This window comes from Triticum urartu, chromosome 6A (genome assembly GCF_056163025.1).
Source record: "Triticum urartu cultivar PI428250 chromosome 6A, HENAU_Tu73, whole genome shotgun sequence".
Classification (NCBI taxonomy): Eukaryota; Viridiplantae; Streptophyta; class Magnoliopsida; order Poales; family Poaceae; genus Triticum; species Triticum urartu.
In genome coordinates, this window is record NC_141878.1 from 82,202,538 (window position 1) to 82,229,862 (window position 27,325).

The 27,325-nt window shown below is 43.3% G+C and overlaps 1 protein-coding gene and 1 pseudogene across 1 annotated transcript; both read left to right on the forward strand.

The window, feature by feature from the left end:
• Window positions 1–7,934: 7,934 nt before the first annotated feature.
• On the forward strand, window positions 7,935–20,743 carry LOC147964092 (uncharacterized; annotated as a pseudogene).
• A 52-nt stretch (window positions 20,744–20,795) lies between these two features.
• LOC147964093 (protein FAR1-RELATED SEQUENCE 5-like) lies at window positions 20,796–22,082 on the forward strand. The gene has a single exon (XM_087529828.1). The coding sequence runs from the start codon at window positions 20,796–20,798 to the stop codon at window positions 22,080–22,082; it is 1,287 nt and encodes a 428-aa protein (XP_087385954.1).
• Window positions 22,083–27,325: the final 5,243 nt, after the last annotated feature.

The following is a 27,325-nucleotide window of genomic DNA, read 5'->3' on the forward strand; positions in this document are numbered from 1 at the left end:
CCGCGCTAAAAAATCGAAGGAAAATAAACAAATAAGTAATAGAACGACATGGAATAATAGAAGGAAAAGAAACAAACAAATAAGACAACAACCTGGTGGGCTAGTCTGCTGATGTGGTATGATGTCATAGCTAGATGTGAGGTATTATCTTACATCAAGATATAACATAGTCCTTTTTTGCGAACTCAACACTTGTATTACTCAATTAAAGTATCAATACAATCTTCAGCCACAATCTCCAACACTTCTGGAGGGCCTGACCCTGCCCAGGTCACAGTCCTATTATTAATACGACCAAAACTAGCTAACTTGTCGCTCGCTTTATTCTGCGAACGGGTGACATGAGTAATACAAGTTTGATGTAGGTTCAGTAAAAACCTAATCTCATTCACTAAGGAAGAATATAGCGAACGATCCATGCTCCCACATGTGATCATGGACACCGCAACCGAAGAATCCATCTCGATTTCGATCGGCTGTTCTGTGCGTTGAATCGAAGAAGATAAGACCTCCATACAGGCACAAAGCTCGGCCTCCAATGCATCCCTACAAGAATATAAAGCTCTACAAGCATAGAAAATAATCTTCCCTGAAGCATCCCTCAATATCATACCCGCACCAGCATCTTCATTCGAACCAAACGCACCATCAGTATTCAGTTTAGTCCAACCTTGTCTGGGTTTGATCCAACCAGGTGACTTAGTCACTTGCTGAACCGGCTGCCCTCCCGTGTCCATGTTAATATAAGCTTTACCTTTAACAGGATCAGCACCGTTATCATGTTTAATCGCCATCAGTGACTCCAAGTAGCTCCACAAGAATCTGACAGACACTTCCATTGGCGGGCCTGGTTTGTGGTGGACCACTTCATTACGTGCGAACCAGCTTCTCCAAAAAATCATCAGCATCATACATCTCTCCAACTCAGACCTAGGGCCTAAGACCTGCAATAGCCATTCCTTCCCACAGTTGACTATCGTTTGTAGATTAGGAAGTTTCCAGACTTCCGCCATTTCCATATAAAGATCTCGACCGAATTGGCATCTTAAGAATGGATGGAAATTGTCCTCAGTCTCAAGGCCACAAACTGGGCACACACTAGTAGTTTCTAGCCCAATCTTATGTTTATTCTTCCACGTTGGCAGTCCATCAGTTGCCACTCTCCATGCAAAGTTTAAAACAGACGGTGGTGCTCCACAATTCCATATGAACTTCCAACAGCTCCTCTCTCCCGACGGCGCCGAGCTAGAAGATGTGGCATTTGCTCTGTGTGTCTCATCGAATGCTAAGTGATATGCACTTTTAACCGAGAATACACCCGACTTGTCCGGCCCCCATGCGATCACGTCCTCTCCGCGCCTCGGGGAGGCTCGGATCTTTAAGATTTCCTCCACATCTGCTTGGAAAAAATACTGGTTGAGTGTTTGTATCTTCCAGGACCCATTATCATTTAGTAGGTCCGAGACGTATCGGATGCGGCACAATCCCTGCCTAGAGATAGGCTTAAAGGAGAAAGGACGTGGGATCCAACTATCTCGCCATACCCTGATACTCCTTCCATTGCCAACTCTCCAAATAAATCCTTTCTTCAACAGATCCAAGCCGTGACTGATAGCCTGCCATGAGGACGAAGCGTTCCCAGTGAACACCGTATCTTCGATCTTTCCATCAGGGTAATATTTAGATTTGAGCAAACGGGCACAAAGGCTATCTGGTCGCGTAATAAGTGTCCAAGCCTGCCGAGCAAGGAGGGCTTGGTTAAATAGGCGAAAATCCCGAAAGCCAACACCACCTTTATTTTTCGGTTGCATGAGGTGATCCCAGCTTTTCCAATGTACCTTCCTCTTCCCCTTCTCCGAGCCCCAATAGAAATTCCTCACCATCCTAGTGAGATCATCACATACTGAAAACGGCAATTTAAAAACACCCATGATATATGTGGGCAGAGCTTGGGCGACTGACTTTATGAGCACCTCCCTACCCGGCTGAGCTAGGTAGCCATCCCCCCACTGAACTAGCCTTTTAGTGAGGCTTGTTTGAAGGTTTTGAAACTTCCCTTTGGACATGCGTCCCTCAGGTGTTGGTAGCCCCAAGTATTTCTCCTCAAAGACAAAGCTTGTAACCTGTAGAGCATCCCTGACTTGCTCCTGGACCTGGATCGGACAAGCTTCGCTGAAGAACATAGAGCACTTGTCATAGTTTAGACTTTGGCCCCTACCCGAACTGTAAAGATCCAGTGAAGCCTTAACTTGCTCCGCTTGATCCCTCGAAGCCTTAAAAACCAGAAGCGTGTCATCTGCAAACAACAAATGTGATATACCCGGAGCTCTCCTGCATATTTTAACTAGAACAATATCGCCAGCCTGCACCCTAGACTTCAAAATAGCAGATAGACCATCTGCAACAAACAAAAACAGGAACGGGGAAAGTGGGTCTCCTTGCCGTAGCCCTCGAGACGGTGCGAATGAATCCAGGAGAGTTCCATTTAATTTTACCGAATACCTCACCGGTGTGACACAAGCCATTATCCAGTCAATCCATCGCTGAGAGAACCCTAACCTTTGCATCACTTGCTTCAAGAAACCCCAATCCACCCGATCATAAGCTTTTAACAAATCCATCTTATAGGCACAAAAACTCTTTGTAGGATCTTTTTCTTGTTTAATATAGTGTAAGCACTCGAAGGCAACCAGAGCGTTATCCGTAATCATCCTGCCCGGTATAAAAGCACTTTGTTCAACAGAGATTATGTCATCCAATAAAGGCCGCAGCCGATTCACTAAGCACTTGGAAATTACCTGATAGGTCACATTACAAAGACTGATGGGTCTATAGTCAGACATTTTCGTGGGGTTGGATATTTTTGGTATTAGCACAATAGACGTTGCATTCACTCCCTCTGGCATGCATCCAGTGCTAAAAAAGTCCCTTACAACAGCAACCACACTATCCTTTACCACACCCCAGTTACGTTGAAAAAACCGCGCGGGAAATCCATCCGGGCCAGGAGCCTTCAAAGGCCCAATCTGAAACATTGCATCCGATATCTCCTCATCCGTGAAAGGAGCACACAGTCATGCATTATCAGCCGGTGACACCACTTGTTCAAACAGCCCGGTAACAGCCGATGCATCCAAAGAAGTATCGGCCGAAAAGATTTTATGGAAGTAATCATTCGCTATCCTGCTCATGGCTGCAAAATCTAAGTGAACGGTTCCTATACTGTCAGTCAGGTCCCGAATCTTATTCTTCCTCGCCCTCCAAACAGCCTTGCTGTGAAAAAATTTGGTGTTACAATCACCTTCTTTAAGCCAAGAAATCCTCGATCTCTGCATCCACAACATCTCCTCTTGATATAATAGTTCATTCATTTTATCCATTACTCTTCTTATCTCTTCTCTGTCCGCATTCATATGCATAAGCTGTTCCAGTTGGGAACGGGACTTCGCAAGTTCCCTTGTTACATTTCCAAACTTCTTACTCCATGATCCTAAAGCAGTCATAGTTTTTGATAGGGCGTCTCTTAGCTGTGCTAGATTTTCAATATTGCCTACAGTAGCCCATGCTTCCTCCACCACTTTTGGAAACGTAGAATCCCTCTCCCAGAAAACCTCCTACCTCCTGCTTCTCGCCCCCATGGGACCCGGATCCGGCTCTCCCTTAAGGAAAACAACCACATGATCGGAGCATGGCGAGGGTATATGTTCAACTGTAGCAAAAGCAAACATGTTGCGCCATTCATTCGTAGCCACTGCCCGATCAAGTCTCACCTTAACATTTGTCAGACCCTTCATGATATACCCTTAAAAAAAGAAGAAGAAACTTTTAGGATATACATGAATGGGGCATCCATACCTACTCACTTCGCTCAAAATAAGTGTCGCTGATTTATTACAAAGTTGAGAGCCGTTGAGAGACAAATTCCGAAATCCAAATCTATTATCAAAGAAATCCGAAGTCGATTCGAACCTTGCTTTAATTTCGTTGCTAAATTTTAGGGGCGACGCTACGCGTCCGCCGGCGGATTATTTTCCAATATCCACCACCTTCACAGCCGTTCGATCTGGCGTATCCATCAGCCCGGCTCTTTCCTCAAAATTGCAACAAAGGCAGTGTTGCGGAACCGTTTGCACATATCTCTTGTTGCGGAAACTTTTGCAACAGAGATTTTGTTGTAGATTCTTTTTAGCATTAACCTTTTTGAAACATGAATGTCTTTGCAGACGGACTTCTGCAACAGAGATCATGTTGCAATTTTTTTTCTAATCTTAATGTTTTTGTTACATGGACGTTGTTGCGGGATGACTTCTGCAACCCAGATGATGTTGCAGAAAAAATGGCATAGGCACGCGTCCAGTGATGTAGGTCTTGCGCGGCTGATGACGGCTGCACGTGTGCATAACTGTAGTCGCTAAATGTTGTTCCTCTTGCAACAAGGCCTTTGTTGCAAAACATTATATTCTTTGATTTTCTGCAACAATACCCATGTTGCAAAACCTTTTCTTCTCTAATCTCCTGCAGCAAGACCCATGCTGCACAACCTCTTCTTCCCTATTTTTCTGCAACAAGACCCTTGTTGCAGAAATTGCAACAACATCTTGGACGCACCTAATTTTCTGCAACAAGGCGCATGTTGCAAAAATTGAGAGAGAGAGAGACGTGCGTGGTCAAGAAGGACATGTGTCAAGCAAGGGAGGGGACAGACGCCCTGTGCTACATCTGCTGATCGGAAAAGATGTGGCCAGGAGTAATCCAATGAGAAGATAAGGCAGCACCCAAAGCGGTGTGCTGGTCTACTTGGACACACGTTGCGTGGGAGGCGGCGGATGAAAGAAAGAAAATCTGCCGGTTGACGCTGAGAGTTTCCCAAATTCTAGACATACAAGGGAATTTTTTGCAAAAAGAAAAGACTCGCGAGATGATCCGAGGCCATGCAATAAATTTGCTCCACATTTTTTATGTTCCACAGAAGTTCAAGGTGATGAGCCTCATGGTAGGGACCATTAAGAGGACAGCAGCTGATCAGAAGAGGAGCTGTGGATATGCCCCACAAATTCAAAAGCTGATAAACTCAAAGATGGGCACAGGCACATATCTGCTGGACAAGGAAAACCTGCCCATACATCCAGACTTTGAAGACAATCAGGTTGTCATGAACAAGGATGAACCATCGTCTGCACATGCTCAAGCAAAGAAGGAGAAGGCAAAGATGGAGAAAGCTGCCAAGATGCCAACTCAAGAGGAGGCATCTGAGTATTTCTTGAAGAACAAGCAGGAGCAGCTCAGTTACCTGATAGCATCCACTCTGAGGATTGAGAAAGGACTGGCCACCCTGACTAAAAACCAAGAGAGTTTGGAAAGAATCATGGAACAAAAGTTCTATGACCTAGATGTGAAGGTGACAGAGGTTCAGTCTGCTGTGGAACAACTACAAGAAGATATGCAGGAGAGGAAGGGCAAGAACACAACTAATGCATTTGCCAGGGTGCCCAGAGCTCAGAGATCATCTGCAGTGCCAGTTCCTGACATCAGAGCCACCACTTCTGCACCAGCTACAACTTCAGTTCCACCAGCTCCAGCTCCTACCCCAGCAGCTCCAACCACTTCTACCAAAGCCTTCGTCCTTGGCGTCATTCGGACTCAACCAACTGAAGACCAAGCCTGAGAGTCGTTTAGTACTATGCATTTTCTATGAACTTTTTGGTAACTTGTTGCCAAAGGGGAGAAAAATGTATAGATCATAGGGTTCGAGAGAGAGAGTCTGCATTTGTTCTCTCTTGTCTTTCGGTTGAACTTTATTTGCTTTTGAGTGCTTGAGATACTATGCCGCAATTTGTGAGACATTTATGATCATGTGTTTGATCATAAGATACACTTAATGCTTGTTGGATATCAGTTTATCTTTATGTTGATCATTCACTTTGCTTGGTGATGAGTGCATGCATTTAATTCTTATCATTTTGAGCGCTCCACCAAGATGTATGTGACATGGAAGAGTAACCCATGATCCTAACTCTTTGTGCATTTGCAGTCCAAAGCAAATCTTAAATATGCACAAATTTAGGGGGAGCTCTTACTTATCACATACTTCTCAAAGCGATGATATATTCCATTCTTATTATCATTTGTCAAAGCTTTGATCTATATGTTGTCATCAATTACCAAAAAGGGGGAGATTGAAAGTGCAACTATCCCTGGGTGGTTTTGGTAATTCCTAACAACATATAGCTCATTGAGCTAACATTATTCCAAGATGAATATTTCAGAAAAGCTCAATGGATGGCATGGCATGGATGAGGAAAGTGGATCCCTCAAAATTATAAGGACAAAGGATTGGCTCAAGCTTCAAGAACAAGACACTACATTTTGTATTTTAGTGATCCAAGATCACATTGAGTCCATAGGAAAAGCCAATACTATTAAGGAGGGATGAGGTGTTGCTTAATGAGCCTCTTGCTTCATGTGCTTAGTGATATGCTCAACTACCTTTCCATATCCACGTATGACCCAAACCTAAAGTCAAACTCGGCCCCACCGATTCTTTCTATCAGGAGCCACCGAGTTTCACATGTCATAGCCACTGCCACAAACCCTAGCAAATCGGTCTCACCGGTAGGGATCTCGGTCTCACCGATATGGGATTGCAATTTCTCTGTTTCCCTTCGTAACGTTTCGGTCTAACCGAAGTGAGCGATCGGTCCCACCGAGATTGCAATGTAAACTCTCTGTTTCCCTTTCGTAACATTTCGGTCTCACCAAAAAGAGCGGATCGGTCCCACCGAGTTTACCTGACCAACTCTCTGGTTAACTTATTACCAAAATCGGTCCCACCGAGTTTGTGTAATCGGTCACACCGAGATTACGTTATGCCCTAACCCTAACCATATCGGTCCTACCGAGTTGCATCTCAGTCCCACCGAAAATCCTAACGGTCACTAGGTTTGCTGAATCGGTTCGACCGAGTTTAGTGATTCGGTCCCACCGAGTTTAGCAGATTGTGTGTAACGGTTAGATTTTGTGTGGAGGCTATATATACCCCTCCACCCACTCTTCATTCATGGAGAAAGCCATCATAACAGATCTTCACTTCCAATACACATTTTCTGAGAGAGAACCACCTACACTTGTGTTGAGCTCAAGATATTCCATTCCTACCATATGAATCTTGATCTCTAGCCTTCCCCAAGTTGCTTTCCACTCAAATCTTCTTTCCACCAAATCCAAATCCTATGAGAGAGAGTTGAGTGTTGGGGAGACTATCATTTGAAGCACAAGAGCAAGGAGTTCATCATCAACACACCATTTGTTACTTCTTGGAGAGTGGTGTCTCCTAGATTGGCTAGGTGTCACTTGGGAGCCTCCGACAAGATTGTAGAGTTGAACCAAGGAGTTTGTAAGGGCAAGGAGATCGCCTCCTTCGTGAAGATCTACCGCTAGTGAGGCAAGTCCTTCGTGGGCGACGGCCATGATGGAATAGACAAGGTTGCTTCTTCGTGGACCCTTTGTGGGTGGAGCCCTCCGTGGACTCGCGCAACCGTTACCCTCCGTGGGTTGAAGTCTCCATCAATGTGGATGTACGATAGCACCACCTATCGGAACCACGCCAAAACATCCGTGTCTCCAATTGCGTTTGAATTCTCCAAACCCTTCCCTTTACATTCTTGCAAGTTGTATGCTTTACTTTCCGCTGCTCATAAACTCTTTTGCATGCTTGCTTGAATCGTGTGAGATTGCTTGACTTATGTTAAAATTGCTAAAATCTGCCAAGAACTAAAATTGGGAAAAGGATAGATTTTTATTTGGTCAAGTAGTCTAATCACCCCCCTTTAGACATACTTCCGATCCTACAAGTGGTATCAGAGCTTTGGTCTCCATTTGCTTTAATTTCCATAGCTTTTGTTGGTCATAGCCTTGGTTTCACAACCTAGGAGAGTATGGCGTCTAGCGAGGGAAATTATCAACGTAGAGGTCCTTACTTTGATGGTACTAATTTTGCTAGTTGGAAGCATAAAATGAAAATGCATATTCTTGGACATAACCCCGCCGTTTGGGCTATTGTGTGTGTTGGTTTGCAAGGTGACTTCTTCAATGGGAAAGAACCAAACCGTGAAGCTACCGCGGAAGAGTTGAAGATGCTACAATACAATGCTCAAGCTTGTGATATTCTCTTCAACGGATTGTGCCCCGAAGAATTCAACAAAATCAGCCGTCTTGAGAATGCAAAGGAGATTTGGGATACTTTAATTGATATGCACGAAGGTACCGACTCCATGAAGGAATCCAAATTGGATGAGCTTTAAAGTCAACTTGACAAGTTCAAAATGAAGGATGGTGAAGGTGTCGCTGAAATGTACTCTAGGCTTGCTCTTATCACAAATGAGATTGCCGGCTTAGGGAGTGAAGAGATGACCGATAGATTCATCATCAAGAAGATCCTAAGAGCCTTGGATGGAAAATATGATACCTTGTGCACATTGATCCAAATGATGCCCAATTACAAAGATCTCAAGCCAACGGAAGTCATTGGAAGAATTGTTGCTCATGAGATGTCACTCAAGGATAAAGAGGAACTTCACAACAAATCAAGTGGTGCTTACAAAGCCTCATGTGAAGCCCCCACCTCATCAAGTGAGAAGCAAATCTTCAATGAAGAATTAAGCTTAATGGTGAAAAACTTTAACAAGTTCTACAAGAGTAGAAGCAAAGATAGAAGCTCCAAGTCAAGGTCCTACAATGACAAAAGATCTTCTAGTCGAGAGCGAAACTGCTACAATTGTGGAAGACCCGGACACTATTCCAATGAGTGTATGGCTACCTACAAGAAAAGAGAAGACTCTCCCAAAAGAAGAAGCCGAAGAGAGGAATCACTATCTAGAGAAAGAAGGAGTAGAGATGATCGTTATGAACGAAGATACTCACGGAGAAGCAAGGATGCGGAAAGAAAGGAAAAGTCATCAAGGAGCTACACAAAACGAAGACATCAAGCTCATGTTGGTGAATGGGTATCCGGCTCCGACTCCGACAACCACTCCGAAAGAAGTTATCACTCCGATTCCGAATATACTCAAGATGAAGGTGTTGCCGGTCTAGCACTTGTGTCAACCAACTCCTACGACATATTTGACTCACCAAATGAAGGAGTTGGAACATGCTTCATGGCTAAAGGCCCAAAGGTATTACACCCCGAGTATGTTGATTTCAATAGTGATGAAGATGACTTGTTAGGTGATGATGATTTACTTGTTGACAACTCTAGTGATGAGTACTATGATGAAACGTCAATTAATCATGCTAATCAAGATAAAACGAATGACAATGATAAGGAGAAGATTGAGGCTCTAACTAAAGAACTAAACACTCTTAAGTTAGCTCATGAAACTATCTTAGGAGATCATCAAGAACTTTTAAGAACACATGAGAAATTACGCTTTGAAAAGCTCAACCTTGAGCAAGAGCATGAGTTCTTAAAAGCTATCAATGATGATCTTCGTAAGAAAAGTTCTTCTTACATTGCCTAGCGTTTACTCTTATCCACTTACATGCCTCAAGTCAAGTCTAGTAACAAGAACAAAAAGGATTCTTCCTCTAGTAGTAACAATGATCGTGTTAAATCCAATATTGTTGCTTCTAGTGGTTCTCTTGATTCCACTAATGATTCTCTCAGCCAAGTTATACTTGAGCAAGAAAATAGCCTATTGAAGGGAATTATAGAGAAAGGAGTGTACAAGAGCCTTGCCGGGAGTAAGCAACTCGAGGAAATTCTACGCAAGCAAGGAAGGCACCGGAAGAATCAAGGTGTTGGTTTTGAACGAAAGTTCAATGCCAATGGAGTTGAGTGGGAAGAAGATCAATACCCCAAGACAAAGTTTGTTCCTCAACAAGAGAAGTATGATCCTACTTCTTTCAAAGGGACACAAGCTCAAGATGATCTTCCACCACAAGACTACAAGCAAAAAGGCAAGGACAAGCTTCAAGAGGAAATTGATGCATTTGAAGAAGCTCCTAAGACCTTAGTCAAGTGGATTCCCAAGACTACTTCAAGTTCCACTTCATCAAGTACGACTACAACTCCAAGGATTCCCATCAAGATGGTGTGGATCCAAAAGAAGAAGAACTAGAGAGTTCTTGAGGGTGACTCCGCCAACATACTTCACTTTTATCATTTTGGCAAGAACAAGTGCAATCAACTTCCACATCTTGCACTAGTTCAAGGAGTCACAAACCCTCTTGTTGGTAAGTCAAGGGACAAGGTAACCTAAAAGCTTTCATAGACATCATCTTTTGTGTGCATCACTCTATGTCTATGGATATCCTTGTTTGTTCCTTGTGGGACTAACCCATGTAGGTATTGAAAGTGCAATTCACTCCAATGGATAGCTCCAATTGATCTACATCAAGATTGAGCATCCACATCTTCAACATCTACATGAAGTCATCATCGACAAAACCCAAGGTTAGTTCATCCCTCTTAGGGGGGATATCACATCTAGGGGAGCTTTACTCTAAGAATTGAGCTAAAGCAGCTCTAATGATGTGAACACAACAATGCTTTATGTAAAAGTGGTAACCCCACTTGTGCTTAAACGATGAGTATAACCTATGATCAAATGTTCTCATTTGACTTCTAAGTCAATATACTCATATATAGATGACCTAGTCATCGCCAATTGCTTGATAGATGCTAGATTGGTTGTGCATGCTTTGCCACATATTTCAATTGCCATTTTATTGTGTGAGCATGTTGATTGCATATTTTACTCATTCGAGGACATCCACTTGTTGTTTTGATTGATTGGTTTTCTTTTCTTTTGCCAAGTGGATGGACAAGAATGCCTAAGAACCCTCTTTAGCTATCTATGCTTTTCTCGTCTCAAACTCTGTTCATGCTACATCACAAAATTTGATCAAGTCAGATTCAAACCACTCTGTGTGAGGAGCACTCGGAGTCCCCGATTTGTCATAGACTTAAACTTCCAAAACTTCTTTGTGCTTTTCGGTCTGACCGATTCCTCCATTTCGGTCATACCGAGATCACTAAGTCGATCTAGGTTTTCACCTCGGTGCAACCGAATTGAACTTTTCGGTCACACTGAGTTGCAATAACTGTCAACAGTTATGCATCTCGGTGCCACCGAGTTGTTCCACTCGGTCACACCGACAGGGTCGGGCTATATATACTCACGGGCAAAATTTTGGAAATTTCTCCGAAACCTCTTTGCCCGCGCATAGCTCGCTCTGCCTCCTGGGTCTCCGGATCGTCCTCCTCGTCGCCAGCCGCCTCCAGTCGCTGGTCTCCGCCACCGTCAACGGAATTTCGTCTCCGCCGTTGCCGCCGTAGCGAGTCCGCCGCCGAACTAGGGTATGGACTCGATCACAGTGCTATTCCCCGTCCAATTCCTAGCACATTGTGTTCTTTATGAATCTTGCTACGATTGAAACACTCCTATCCAGTCAAAACAATCCTTAGAATAGTTGAGATTCGAAAATTTAGGTTTAGGTTTCCGCTGAAACCATCTTGGACCCACCGGGTTGCGGAACTCGGTTCCACCGATTCGGCCACGGCCATTGCACATGTGGTTCTCGGTCTGACCGAGAATTACAAATCGGTGGGACCGAGTTCAAGACTTTGTGAAACCCTAGCAGTCTCGGTGCCATCGAACTGTGACTCGGTCTGACCGAGTTCACTAGTTTTGGTTCCAATAGCTGCTTCGGTATCACCGAGTTTGCAAATCGGTTGATCCGAAATGCTTTCTGTGAAAAACTAAAACTAACTTTTTGACTCATTCTTTTGCAAAGATCTCTGCATTTTGTGATGCTCATCCACTCTATCACATCTATAAACTATTCACAGGGTCAGCAGTCTGTACGTCAACATGTCTGATCAGAGTGATAGCCAGAACAGATCTGTGGAGAAGGCTCATTTGAGTGAGGGCACTAGTCCCTCTAGCAGTTCTGATGAGAGTAGCAGGAGCACCCCAAGCAATCTGCCTAAATCTGCCACTAGAGCAAGCAAGAAGAGAACCTCTGAATCAGAGGATGAGGACTATGTGGCAGAAGAGGAAGCCACATCCAAGAGAAAGGTGCTCAAGAAAGAGTCTGGCTCAGCTGCAGCCACAAAGCCAGGACTGAAAATCAAAAGGACAACAGGGAGACAGCCAATGTCCAAAGCCAGAGCATCCTCTCAGAATCCCTCCAAGTCAACTGGAGAAGATGAGGCTGTGAAGGAAAAGAAGGAAAGAAAAAGGGGCAGATGGTGCAAAAAGGTTGATCCAATGGCTGAGTTTGAAAAGCATTCCTCAGATGAGGAAGAGGAAGAAGAGGTTGCTGCACCAGCACCTAAGGCACAGAAACTCATGGGAGATGCCATAAGGTCAAGGGCTACTGCATCCAAGCCCAAGGAAGCACCCAAAGCTGCATCTAAGCCCAAGAGTGCACCAAAGAGAAACACCAGAAACATATCTGCTGCTAAAAAGAACAAGGCCCCAGTGCCTGACATTGCTGAAGAAGAAGAAGGTCAAGTGCTCAGGAAGCTTAAGCCCAAGATCCCAGACCACAATGATGCTCATCCTGTGGCTGAGGACATGAAAATTAGAAGAGATTCAGGGCTGAGGAAGTGGAGAGAAGCAGATCCATATGCTTCAAGGAGAAGAACTGTTGTGGATTACAGGTTTCACATCAAGGAACAGCAGGATTTCTATGAGACGGTGTTGCTAGATAAGAAGCCTATAGTATGTGACATGAGATGGGTAGATTGGGAATACATCAAGGAAAATGAAGAGCACTATCCTGGAGTGTATGACAGCTTCAATGCTTGTGGAGTTGCAGACTTTGTTGGGAAGAAGCTCACAAAGTGGAATGAAGAGCTAATCATGCAATTCTACTCCACAGCACACTTCTATCCAGATGGCAGGATTGTGTGGATGTCAGAAGGAACCAGATATCAGTCAACAATTGTTGAGTGGGCACAGCTCATCAATGCCCCAGAAGAGTAGGAAGATGACCTGGACATATATGCCAAGAAAACAATGGATCACAATTCCATGTCCAACATGTACAAGGAGATCCCAAACAAGGCACTTGATACTTTCAAGTTTGGCTCAGTGCATTATCTTCTGCCAGGGCTACCCACTATTAATTGGATTCTGAGGCATACCCTATTGCCCAAGTCAGGTGATCACAAGATGATCCGAGGCCATGCAATAAATTTGCTCCACATTTTTGATGTGCCACAGAAGTTCAAGGTGATGAGCCTCATGGTAGAGACCATTAAGAGGACAGTAGCTGATCAGAAGAGGAGCGGTGGATATGCCCCACAAATTCAAAAGCTGGTAAACTCAAAGATGGGCACAGGCACATATCTGCTGGACAAGGAACACCTGCCCATCCATCCAGACTTTGAAGACAATCAGGTTGTCATGAATAAGGATGAACCATCATCTGCACATGCTCAAGAAAAGAAGGAGAAGGCAAAGATGGAGAAAGCTGCCAAGATGCCAACTCAAGAGGAGGCATCTGAGTATTTCTTGAAGAACAAGCAGGAGCAGCTCAGTTACCTGATAGCATCCACTCTGAGGATTGAGAAAGGACTGGCCACCCTGACTAAAAACCAAGAGAGTTTGGAAAGAATCATGGAACAAAAGTTTTATGACCTAGATGTGAAGGTGACAGAGGTCCAGTCTGCTGTGGAACAACTACAAGAAGATATGCAGGAGAGGAAGGGCAAGAACACAACTGATGCATTTTCCAGGGTGCCCAGAGCTCAGAGATCATCTGCAGTGCCAGTTCCTGACACCAGAGCCACCACTTCTGCACCAGCTACAGCTTCAGTTCCACCAGCTCCAGCTCCTACCCCAGCAGCTCCAACCACATCTACCGAAGCCTTCGTCCTTGGCGTCATTCGGACTCCACCAACTGAAGACCAAGCCTGAGAGTCGTTTAGTACTATGCATTTTATATGAACTTTTTGGTAACTTGTTGCCAAAGGGGAGAAAAATGTATAGATCATAGGCTTCGAGAGAGAGAGTCTGCATTTGTTCTCTCTTGTCTTTTGGTTGAACTTTATTTGCTTTTGAGTGCTTGAGATACTATGCCGCAATTTGTGAGACATTTATGATCATGTGTTTGATCATAAGATACACTTAATGCTTGTTGGATATCAATTTATCTTTATGTTGATCATTCACTTTGCTTGGTGATGAGTGCATGCATTTAATTCTTATCATTTTGAGCGCTCCACCAAGATGTATGTGACATGGAAGAGTAACCCATGATCCTAACTCTTTGTGCATTTGCAGTCCAAAGCAAATCTTAAATATGCACAAATTTAGGGGGAGCTCTTACTTATCACATACCTCTCAAAGCGACGATATATTCCATTCTTATTATCATTTGTCGAAGCTTTGATCTATATGTTGTCATCAATTACCAAAAAGGGGGAGATTGAAAATGCAACTATCCCTGGGTGGTTTTGGTAATTCCTAACAACATATAGCTCATTGAGCTAACATTATTCCAAGATGAATATTTCAGAAAAGCTCAATGGATGGCATGGCATGGATGAGGAAAGTGGATCCCTCAAAATTATAAGGACAAAGGATTGGCTCAAGCTTCAAGAACAAGACTCTACATTTTATATTTTAGTGATCCAAGATCACATTGAGTCCATAGGAAAAGCCAATACTAGTAAGGAGGGATGAGGTGTTGCTTAATGAGCCTCTTGCTTCATGTGCTTAGTGATATGCTCAACTACCTTTCCATATCCACATATGACCCAAACCTAAAGTCAAACTCGGCCCCACCGATTCTTTCTATCCGGAGCCACCGAGTTTCACATGTCATAGCCACTGCCACAAACCCTAGCAAATCGGTCTCACCGATAGGGATCTCGGTCTCACCGATATGGGATTGCAATTTCTCTGTTTCCCTTCATAACGTTTCGATCTAACCGAAGTGAGCGATCGGTCCCACCGAGATTGCAATGTAAACTCTCTGTTTCCCTTTCGTAACATTTCGGTCTCACCAAAAAGAGCGGATCGGTCCCACCGAGTTTACCTGACCAACTCTCTGGTTAACTTATTACCAAAATCGGTCCCACTGAGTTTGTGTAATCGTTCACACCAAGATTACGTTATGCCCTAACCCTAACCATATCGGTCCTACCGAGTTGCATCTCAGTCCCACCGAAAATCCTAACGGTCACTAGGTTTGCTGAATCGGTCCAACCGAGTTTAATGATTCGGTCCCATCGAGTTTAGCAGATTGTGTGTAACGGTTAGATTTTGTGTGGAGGCTATATATACCCCTCCACCCACTCTTCATTCGTGGAGAAAGCCATCAGAACAGATCTTCACTTCCAATACACATTTTCTGAGAGAGAACCACCTACACTTGTGTTGAGCTCAAGATATTCCATTCCTACCATATGAATCTTGATCTCTAGCCTTCCCCAAGTTGCTTTCCACTCAAATCTTCTTTCCACCAAATCCAAATCCTATGAGAGAGAGTTGAGTGTTGGGGAGACTATCATTTGAAGCACAAGAGCAAGGAGTTCATCATCAACACACCATTTGTTACTTCTTGGAGAGTGGTGTCTCCTAGATTGGCTAGGTGTCACTTGGGAGCCTCCGATAAGATTGTGGAGTTGAACCAAGGAGTTTGTAAGGGCAAGGAGATCGCCTACTTCGTGAAGATCTACCGCTAGTGAGGCAAGTCCTTCGTGGGCGACGGTCATGATGGAATAGACAAGGTTGCTTCTTCGTGGACCCTTCGTGGGTGGAGCCCTCCGTGGACTCGCGCAACCGTTACCCTCCGTGGGTTGAAGCGTCCATCAACGTGGATGTACGATAGCACCACCTATCGGAACCACGCCAAAACATCCGTGTCTCCAATTGCGTTTGAATTCTCCAAACCCTTCCCTTTATATTCTTGCAAGTTGTATGTTTTACTTTCTGCTGCTCATAAACTCTTTTGCATGCTTGCTTGAATCGTGTGAGATTGCTTGACTTATGTTAAAATTGCTAAAATCTGCCAAGAACTAAAATTGGGAAAATGATAGATTTTTATTTGGTCAAGTAGTCTAATCACCCCCCTCTAGACATACTTCCGATCATACAAGATCGCGTCCAGAAATAATGCTAGGTGAAGGAGATCGCTAGGTGCGCGTTACGCCATCGCCTCTCGCGCATCAGTAGTGGATTTTTCCCCCGATTGAGGGCAGTATAGTCGGATGCACAGTAGGTTCTTTTTTTAGGGTGCAGTCAGATGACAGATGTAGGTGTCACTACTACGGAACAACATACTATTGCTGCATATACATCCTCTACTCTTCATGGAACAAGAGATGAGCGGTCGATCGAGGTGGCCCGTGTGGGAGATAAACACAGAAGCGGGTAGACACCAGATGGTGGCGTGGTGGAGCATGCCCCATAGCCAGGTGACGTTCCGCAGTGCACCGACCGGCCGCTCAAGTGCCGGATCCCCTCGAGCGCCTCGCCTTGGTTGAATCCCTAGTGCCCCTCGCGTCAGGCTCCGTCGAGCCCTGGATCCCACGCGCGGCTGGCGTCCGCTGGTTGCGGTCGCGTGAATTCGAACCCAAGACCTGACACTATACGTAACGTGGTACTACCAGTTGAGCTAGCAGTCGTTACCGATTCTACACCAGCGCCAAGCTTAAAAGAACCAATACCATAGCCCAGATCCAAATTATATCTTGAAGTTCAAAAGCATTTTTTACCAAAAAAACGAAGGGATCTGTGACACACAAACAAATTGCTGATTTGCAAAAAAAACTGAATATTTGCAAAAATCAGGAACATTTTTTTGAAACCGGAACTTTTTTGAATTCCAAGACAGAATTTGAAAATGTGAATATATTTTGAAAAATGTGAAAACAAGAACATTTTTTGAAAAGTTGAAACGGAACAATTTCGAAACTGCTGAAAAAAATGAAGACATGCACATATTTGAAAATTGCGAACAATTTTTGGAAACGGGAACATGTTTTGAACTGCCCAAACATTTTTCGAAATTTGTGAACAAAAATTTGAAACTAAACAATTTCAAAACTCCTGAAAAAATGAAAACGTGCACATTTTTTAAATTTCTGAACAATTTTTGAAAATGGGAACATGTTTTGAACCGCCCGAACATTTTTTGAAATTTGTGAACAAAAATTTGAAACTGAACAATTTCGAAACTCCTGAAAAAAATGAAAACGTGCACATTTTTTAAAATTGGGAACAATTTTTGAAAACGGGAACATGTTTTGAACCGCCCGAACATTTTTTGAAATTTATGAACAAAAATTTGAAACTGAACAATTTCGAAACTCCAAAATGAGAACGTGCACATTTTTCTGAATTTTTTTTGAACATTTTCTAAAATTCGTGAGCATTTTTTAAAATTCCTGAGCATTTTCTAATTTGTGAACAAACTTTAAATACACGAACACTTTTTGAAATTGCAAGCAAATTTTGAAACATGAATATGTTTGGAATTTTTGAATAAATTTTGAAAGCGGCAACATGTTTCTTAAACCGAACATTTTTTAGTTTGTGAACAAAATTTTAAAAGACGAACACTTTTTAAAAGAATTAGCGAATAATTTTTGTCATTCGAATATTTTATGAAATTTCTGAACAAAAAATTGAAAATAGGAACATTTTCTGAAAAAAGGAACAAAATCTGAAATTTTCACTTTTTAGAAAATTTTCTGGAAACATTCGTTGAAAAAAGAAAAAAGAGCAAGAAGAAAGACAGAAAAAAGAAAGAGAAAAAAGGAAAAAGGAAATAAAAGAAAAAAGTAAAAACGAAAATAAATATAAAAGATAAAACCGGTTCAGGAACCTTCTAGAAGGTTCCCAAAACCGAAAAAAAAACCGGCTAGAAACCGGCATACTTAGAACGCTTAACAGGCCAGCCCACCCGCGTCCCTCGCTTGATAGCCCTGTGCGGAACCCGGACTGCTTGCCGCAGAGAGCGGCAAATAGGGTTTTCCTCCCTCTAGGGTCGCCTCGGCTTGGTGCTAAATGGGCCATTGAAGCCCGATCAACGCAACGACGGGCCTTCAAAACAAAAAAGCTGCCCATTAGGACAGACGGCCCAATTGCGGTAAACTGGCCCTAAAACAATGATCTAACGGCAAGAAACAATCTAAATGCGTAATTCAACGGTCAAAATTGCTAGGGGTGTGAGAGAGCTCACTTTAGACTCGGTTTCCTAAACAAATAGTGAGGTTTGAGGCGAGGGAAATAATGCTTGGTGATTGTGAGTGAGTGACAAGTGGGTTGGGCCAGAAGGCCGTGTGCGTTAAGGGCTGTTTGACTCCTTAATTATTTTTTAAATAAATGAGACTTTTAAAATATGCTGGAGTGAATGAACTATTTTGGTTCTTAACTATGAATATTTTCAAACGCTCTCATATGTAAACATTTTGGAGATCTACCCTTCATAAATCATGAGAATAGTTTATAACAGAATCTATCGTGACACGGGACGAACATAGGAAAGTAAATGGCTTAGGAAAAACAAATTAATATGAGCTACTTTTAATAGTTGTTTTCTGAACTTGTTTCAAGGGGTGACTATATAATATTTTATACCATCATTTAACTACGCTAAATATTGCAATCTAAGCAGATAGTTGAGACATCCGAAGAAAAATGTATAAAATATTATAAACGCCCAAAACTCAGGATTTGGATTACCAAGCTTAGCAAGGTCTTCAGAGTATTGCAATTTGAACTGCTCTATCCCAGACTTAACAGTACAAAGGTTACGTTTCATATCCTACAGAAAACATCAACACCCAGAGGAAGATAGTGGAATGCAAAGTAACAGAAATCAGAAAAGAAGCTTGAACTTTACAAATACCTGGATCTGTTTCTTTTGTAGCTCGAAATGTATATCTGCCTTTGCCTGTATATCTTTTGCCACGCTATCACCGTTCACCAGCACAGCAGCACTGACATCTCCCGTACTAGCCACAGAATTGCGATCTTCGTCGTCCATCTTCACGTTATTAGTGACACAACTGTTGTCTTCTTCGTCCATCTTCACATGATTAGTGACAGACTCGTGATCTTCTTCGTCCATTTTTACATTATTAGCGAGTCAATGAAAAATGCTAGGTTATTTATCCATTTCAGCCATGGAAAAGGGAATAAATTTCATTTCAACAGTATGTTAGATATGTCAAGATAACGATAGGCTGTAGCCCACAGAAATAGATACCTTCCCATGATCGCTGGTGGAAGTTGCCTCCATTTCCTGTGGTGTGTCTGATGACTCTGTTTTAGATAATGAGCTACTGTCATTAGGATCTATAGTGTATTTCACCTATTAAGAGTTCTCTATTAATTAGTCCAGCAGCGCATGAGGTAGCATTTTCTATGAAGGCTTGTCCAAGAGAAGACAGATCATAAGCATCAGTAGACACAGCCTTGTTGCAGTACTAGACAATCGGTCTCAAACTCAACTCTGCCCACACCCATTTGATCAGCAAGATTGACTGCAGTTAGCAGGGCTGTCAAACTATCCTGATGAAAGAAAAATGAGGTCTGCTTCGGTACACCCCCCCCTCCCCCCCCCCCCCCCCCCCCGCGCGCTTAACGTATAAGGGCATTTTGGGCATACGGTGCTTAACGTATCCCGCGCCGTATGCGGCGTGCCCATACAGGTAGAGCTGAGGGCACGGCTCGAGCCGATACGGCCGGCTCGCATCTACCCCCTCCCGTTGCGCAAAGAAAAAGACCCACGACCTGCGTTGATCATGCGGCCCATTCCAACGTCGTCTTGCCCCGCCGATCGCCGCCCTTACCCGCCGATCGCCGCCTTTCCCCGCCGATCTAGCCGTGATCACGCTGCCAATTCCAATGTGTCCCCGTTCAGCCGATCGCCGCCTTTCCCTGCCGATCGCCGACCATTCTCCCTGTCTTCACCCGGGATCTGGCCGCCGTGGACGTTGTTGGAGTCGCCGTCGTACGTGATCTGGCCTCCGTGCAGGTCGTCGCGGTGACGTGGCCTACGTGGACGCCGTCGCCGCCCGCAACTTCGTGATCAACCTCTCCGGAAACGTCCTCGCCGTCCGCAGCCAGGCCAGGCAGGCCGAAGTGCACGTACCTGAAGGCCAGCGTCTAGGTTTACCATGTAAGCCGTCTAGTTTGTCAAAAAAAAAATTTGTAGTTGTAAATAATTATCTGCAACCACTTGTTTGATATGAACTATTCATCAGTATGACCGTAGTATATTTAATTTGATTTTAAATTGATAGATCAATTTTTATTTTAAATGTTGCAGTGTTGGTAGTAGGTCATTCAATGGATAAAGAAACTAGATTTACGGATCTGTTCTTGGAGACGAGTGAGTGGGATGGTACCGGTAGTGTTGGTCGTACGAATGGTAATGAAAGTAAAAATGATGATGATAACAGCGACAATGAATCCTGGTCGTCGTACGATAATTTACCTGAGGAGGATTTTCAAAAGAAGGAGGAGGGTGCTTGTAGTGAAAACGTAAGTGACATGTACATTCATTTCGTCGGACGAAGAACCATATGGGTACTTACATGTGCATATGATTTTTTTATGTGCAGGAGGATATTGACGTCCAAAACAAGGAAAATCATGGTGTTGAATCTTTTGCAGATAACATAAGTCAGGTTCGGTCCAAACTTTTAGATGTCATACAATAATAAAAACTTGTTAATGACAACTTACACTTGCTTATGTGGAATATTGTAGGCTAAGTTCGATGGTTGGAGTGGTGATGATGGCTATGAGCATGAGGATGCAACTAATATGGATATTGAGGAGGCTGAAATCCAGCAACGTGCGCTGGAGACACAGTTGAAGGTTATGGGTATGACATTTGCATCACAATGGGAGGCTTACACGTTCTATAATAACTACGCCAAAGATCGTGGATTCAGTATCAGAAAAGATAAGGTGAAACGAGGAAAAGGTCTTTCAACCACTATTCGGTATAGGCGATACATTTGCTCGAGGGCAGGAAAACGACTCAGTAAATTTTTAAACCCGGAGGGCCGTACCCGCGGGCTAAGACCTGAGAATCGTTGCGAGTGTGGCGCACATTTAGTCGTGAAGTTGGACAAAGGACGTGAAGTTTGGTTCGTGGCAGCTTTTATGGATGATCACAACCATCTGTTGGCTAGAGCAGATGAGGTGGTATTTCTGCGGTCACATAGAGTGATGGGAGATCACCAGATAGCTGAGATCTTGGCGATGGAAGGAGCTGGGATCAGAAAGCATATCATCGTCAACAACTTCATTAGTAGGTATGGTTCGTATGACAAGTGTGGGTTTCTGAGACGAGACGTCTACAACCTGTGTTGCCGAGAAAAAATGAAGTTTATTGCGAAGGGTGATGCTAACACGACAATCGGGATTATGAGGAGCAGAAAGAGGAAGGATCCAAACTTTTTCTTTGAGTACGTGCTCGATAAGGAGGGCCGTTTGAAGAGCATGTTCTGGTGCGATGCACAGTCGCGGCAGGACTATCAGTTGTATGGAGATCTGACTGTGTTTGACAGCACGTATAAGATGAACAGATATGGTATGCCGTTCATCCCCTTTGTTGGTGTAAATAATCACCGTTGCACCACAGTGTTTGGTTGTGCCATTGTGTCTGACGACACCGAAGCGACGTACGTGTGGCTGCTCCAGACATTCCTGAAGGCCAATTGTCAGAAGAAGCCAAGGTCAATCATCACAGATGGAGACGCTGCAATGATACGATCTATTCGGTTGGTTTTGGTTGATGTGTTGCACCGTCTCTGCTCATGGCACGTGGAAAAAAATATGCAGAAGCACCTTAATTACAAATCACTAAATGAGTTCAGGGCACTCTTGTACTACTCCACCTCTCCGGCCAACTTTGAGGTGAGATGGCACGCTTTTGTCCTTAAATGGAAGACTGATAAAACAGAAGAGTGGCTGCGTAGGATATACAGGAAGAGGAGTGGGCAACATCATATCTGTCAGATGGTTTTTTTCTGGGTATGCGCAGTAATTAGAGGAGTGAAAGCCTTAACTCTTGTCTTCACCTTCACCTGGACGGCGGTATGACTATTGCTGATCTAGTTGTGCATTATGAGAATTGCATAGTTCGACTACGTGAGAACGAGGCGCATGATGACTGTGTTTCTAATCAGTCATTGCCACCATCAGTCACAGAATATAAGGACATTGAGAAGCCTGCTGCCAAAGTATTCACTCATGCCAATTTTTATATTCTTCAACGAGATCTGAAGAAGATGGGAGAGCTTGAGATTTTTGAGACGCTAGTGGGAGTGGACTGTCACACCTTCATCGTGACATGGAGAAATAACCGCAAATTTCAGTTAAGCGTGAATTATCAAGCTGAAAACTCTGAGAATACTATAGACTGCAGTTGTGGCGAATGCTTTGGAAAGGGTTGCCTTGCAAACACATTCTTTATGTGTTGGTTTATCTGAAAATATCTAAAATACCTAAGTGTTGCATCCTTAAGAGGACGTCGAAAGTTGGAAGAGGTGGGCTGCCTGCACAGCGGAAGAGTGACATGTTCGGCTGGGGTTGGACAGGGGCAGAGCAGCGTGCTCGCTATAGTCAACTCAGTATAACAGGAGCAGAAGCTTTCCATGTTGCTTCAAATGATCCATTCGTCTTTGATGAGTTGATGCAGTGTCTGCATAATATAATAGCTAAGAAAAAGGTCCCTGATGATGATGCTGTTGGTAGTAGAAGAAATGTGCATGAGGAGCCACGTGAGCCGGAACAACATGTTAATGTCATAGGTGATCCCGTGAAAGTTTCCACGAAGGGCGCCCCTGAACAGAGCACGACAGGGCGGGCAAAGAAATATACAAATGTTACAAAAAATGGAAGACCAAAATCATTTTCTGAGAGAAAACCCGGTCCTCTTTGTGGCATATGTCACAAAGAGGGCCATAGACGACAAACGTGCCCCCAAAATGAAAAGTAAGTTTTACGTTGTTTTAATTATCTTATGTTTCTCTCTTTAAAATTGTCTGATGAGTTGTTTACAATTTGTTATGTAGGAACCGGGCATAATGATGAAGTATTAATAATTAATGAAAGGCACTGGGACAGAGTTCAATTAGCATGTCGTACTATATTTGCAAACAATATTTTTACGTTTTATTGTCGCTTTCGTGTGAGACTAAACATTTAAATGTGTGTCCAACTATCAATGGTACTATTTTGTGAGACGGAATGTTATAAGTGTGGGCAAGTAACATTTTTGCTGTGCTAAAATGTATCAGTTTGCGACTGTGATGTTATATGTACTGTTGTTGTTTGTATTCACGGCGGTCATTTTTTTATAAAAAAAATATCCCTGCCGTCCTGAGTTGGCGCGATGTGGACAAAATGTGCACATGATCCCAGGGCTATTCTGGTGGCAGCAGCGGCGCTGGATTCGATGAAGATCATCCTGGCAGCATGATTGGCGCGCCGAGGACGAATATTCCAGCCTAGCCTATGCGGTTGCCGACAGCCGAGGCAGTGCCGGGCCTGCGCAGTCCAGCTAGTGCGGGCTGGCGTGATTCGTCGTGCGCCACGCGCACGTCTGGTGGCCCAGCCGCCGATCGAGCAACAGCCGCGGGCCCGGTCGCAGGCGTCTCGTCCCGCCCGACCGAGCGGGCACATGCAACTATCCCGAGGGGGAATTCTGGCGATCTGTCGGCCCATTAACGACGCGTGTCGGGCGCGTGGGCCGGCCCTTTAAGGCCTCTTCGTGTGCGGCTGGGGACGCTGGTGTGTTGTGGCGACTAGGTTTAGTCACACCTCGCCCGCGGAGAGACGCCATGGCCGGTTTATATACCCGCGTCATCGCCGTCTCACAAGCTCACTACATACCACTTCAATTAATGCCTTGTTGCAAGTCGTGGCCTTCCCGCTCGGCAGCCGAAAGGCCTTCCCAAAGGCGTTCCAGTATACTGTCCATGCGCACGCCCGGCCACGGCTGGGCTTTTTTTTAATATGATTTTTTCACATAGATCAATTTTTTAAATGTTAGACAGTCGAGAAAGTCATGACAGCAGTAACATATTCATACAAACATATCATATTTCACACATAACAATAAAAATGTCATGTCTCATAACCTTGAACAAGGTGGTATAAGGAATAAACTGAAAGTGCCATGTCTCATATCCTTTAACAAAGTAGGAAAACAAATAAACTGAAAGTGCCATGTCGCATTACAATCGAACAAAGTACCCAACAACGGCAGGGAAACCTTCTATGGGAGTAAAAGCCTACCGATGCTAATACCTATTCCTTCTCCATGATTTTAACAATTTTCATCTTGACCTTCTCTAATTTGTTCACCTCTGAAAAAATAATTTCCGCGACAATACATGGTCTTGACGCATTAATCTCTTCCTGGTCAAATTCATATGTCCAGCGATCTTCATTCTAGTGTTTTATGCACCACATCACAAAAAGTCCACAAGACACTCTGCAATAAACACGTGCGATCAGCTTAGGACGTAGCATGCACTTGCTTGTACTAGTTGTATGCAGTATTAACTTACCCATCTTTTTGTCTAGGCATTTCGTACTCATTTATTGGCCACGATGAGATATCTGGAAATTTTTTTGTTTGAAGAGTTGAGTTGGCCTCCATAATATCCTTAGAAATTTCAGTTCTCTCAAACAAATTAACAAAACCAGAATATAATGTATGACCCAATATTTTTCTTAATGCGAGTGCAAAAATTATAGCGTACCAGGGTGGCAATAATATTGCGAATTCTTTGGCTAATTGTGCCATTAGAATTTGAGTCAAGAACTTGAAACTCCTCCTTGACGGTGTGCATCACTATGGTTATCCAATGATTATCGTTAACGTGCATAGGAAAATACGCCTACATAGCAACCAAATGATGTTAGTGCAATTAAACACTATTGACTAAGAAAAACTAATACATATGAAAGCAATACCTTGTCCGGTCTGTAATACTCATCCATTACATTCATGAGGACTTTTGTTTTCTTTGTAAGCTTCTCTGAGTTTAGATTATTTACTGACTTGGTCTTTCCCCTTGCCCCATTCAACATAAATTTGGGGAACCACATTGTTAATATGTAACGATCAGCAAAATCATGGTGTTGTAGGTGTTTACAATATGCATTGATGATCTGCATACATAAACAAAAAATTTCTATCAACTTCTGAAGTACAAATGAGGTTTTTTAAAAAAACAAACTCATACTTACAGCGCCATTCAACCATTTAAATGTCAGGACATCGTGAAACATAGCTGGCGTGCATATGTCCCCATCTGGTGACGGCACATCAACCACAGTTCGGTGCGCATGCTTCTTTGATGATGCAAGAGTCTCAACAAAAGCTTTGGCTGCCTCTATGTGATCGGGAGTCATATTAAGAGAACTTGCTAGAATTGAATGTGGTGACGATGCAAACAGATCTAAAGCAATGCAGTTACGGTCAGTTAAATAAAAAAAATTACATAACGCGTGAATGAATTATAAAGTAGTATTTGACTTACTTTTTTAAATACGTTTCTTGCGGGTAATGAGAAGGTCGTAGGGGGATTGGCAATATTTCGACGGATTTCGTTTGTGTTTACCTTCATTGTCTTCACTGCCTCCACCATTACCTATGTTGCTATTTGCCGGGAAACTCTCAAACGTTTCTTCGGACTTTGTTGGTGACAAACCACCCATAGACTCACCAGAAATATCAGCATTCTGCGGGGTTCGGGACATAGACGGAAAGTCTTTTGTCCGTACAGTTGATGCCGAAGATGGAGAGTTTCCATTATCGTCTTTAATGAAAGGATCAGTAGCTTCCCCTTTACCTGGTGTCGTCGCTGGAGCACCCGTGGCATCAACGGGCATGGAGGTATCATTCACACCCGTGAAAGATGTTCCTATCTTTACGTCCGTAGGTGATTCAATATCTGGCCAATATTTTGATGACTTGTTCTTGCCATTCTCCATTCCAACTCCTTCACCTACATCATCAAATTCGTCAACGTTGTCCCTCTTATTGTGTTTGTACATCACACCTCCCGTGTTCACCTTTCCATTACCATCTACAAACACAAATGAAACACGATAAGTAGTTGAACAATTAAAGCATATTCAATACAACTTCTAAATTACCTGTGCACATCTTTCGGGTATATTGAGAACCTCCTTGTGAAGCAGCTTTATGTATGTCATCACACGGTTCATACTATAATTCGTGTTTGATGAAACCGCCGACGTGCTTGGCTTTCTACTCCTGCCACCACCTTTCCGTTTAGTTTTCTTCGTTTCTTCCTCTGGGACAGTCCCTTCACGTGCAACCTTAGCACGTCTGTACTCTTCGCTAATGCAGTTTTCAATCTGTACAACAAACAATAAAATGAATTAAATAATAAATATACTTAATTACTATGTGGAACCAATAAGGACTATACTTATTGACTTACATTGTCGGTACCCCACCCGTGTATGTTGTCATAGTTGTCTCACTTTTCCCCTTCCGTTTCTAGCCAGTTAAGCATTAGTGGGTATTCACGAGACAAAGGATCAAATGCATCCAGAGTATATATACTGCATGATAGTAAACACAATTAGTCAGACACATAAATCACATAAAAAATATATGTACATACAACTATTACGAAATGACTTGTACCTGAAGAAGAGCCAAGTTCGTTCCGATAGGCCACTTGATTTTTTCAAGATCTTCGGCCGTTTTTTAATAGCATCCATGCACACCCCCAACGTGAAATCGTTCCAATTGTATGACTTGATAGCGTTGACGTCCTCCACCATTTTGTAATAACGATAAGGAACAAACTTGGTGGATTGTGGTGCTAATACTGTACCCATAAGAACCAGTACGGCCCTTCTCATAAAATCATCATCATATGACTGACTATCAACAATACTTTTTATCGAGTCATCGATGAGGATTAGGCCTATTCTTTTGTCTAGAAACCGATTCGGAACAAATTTTTGGCATCTAGTTGTACTGTTGCTATCATGCTATTGACATCATCACCCTCGTTACGTAGCCCGAATATGTCATAAACATCTCCATTAAGCACACTGATGTCGTCAATATTTGGCCGAATAATAAATCGCTTTCTACTAGTATCATACGTTGTAATCATAAATTCCAATAAATTTTTCCTCATTTTCACTGAAGGAATTCTCAATATACTGTCCAAATTTGTGCCACGTAGCATCATGCGCTGTCTGGGTGTGAATTTTTCCACCAATTCGCACCACTTCTCAACCGAGCAGTACACATCTTCGTATTCTTGCATTCTAAATAAGATGAA

Excerpts from the sequence above, each read along its gene's own strand:
- LOC147964093 (XM_087529828.1), top strand. The coding sequence starts at position 20,796 with ATGGATATTGAGGAGGCTGAAATCCAGCAACGTGCGCTGGAGACACAG.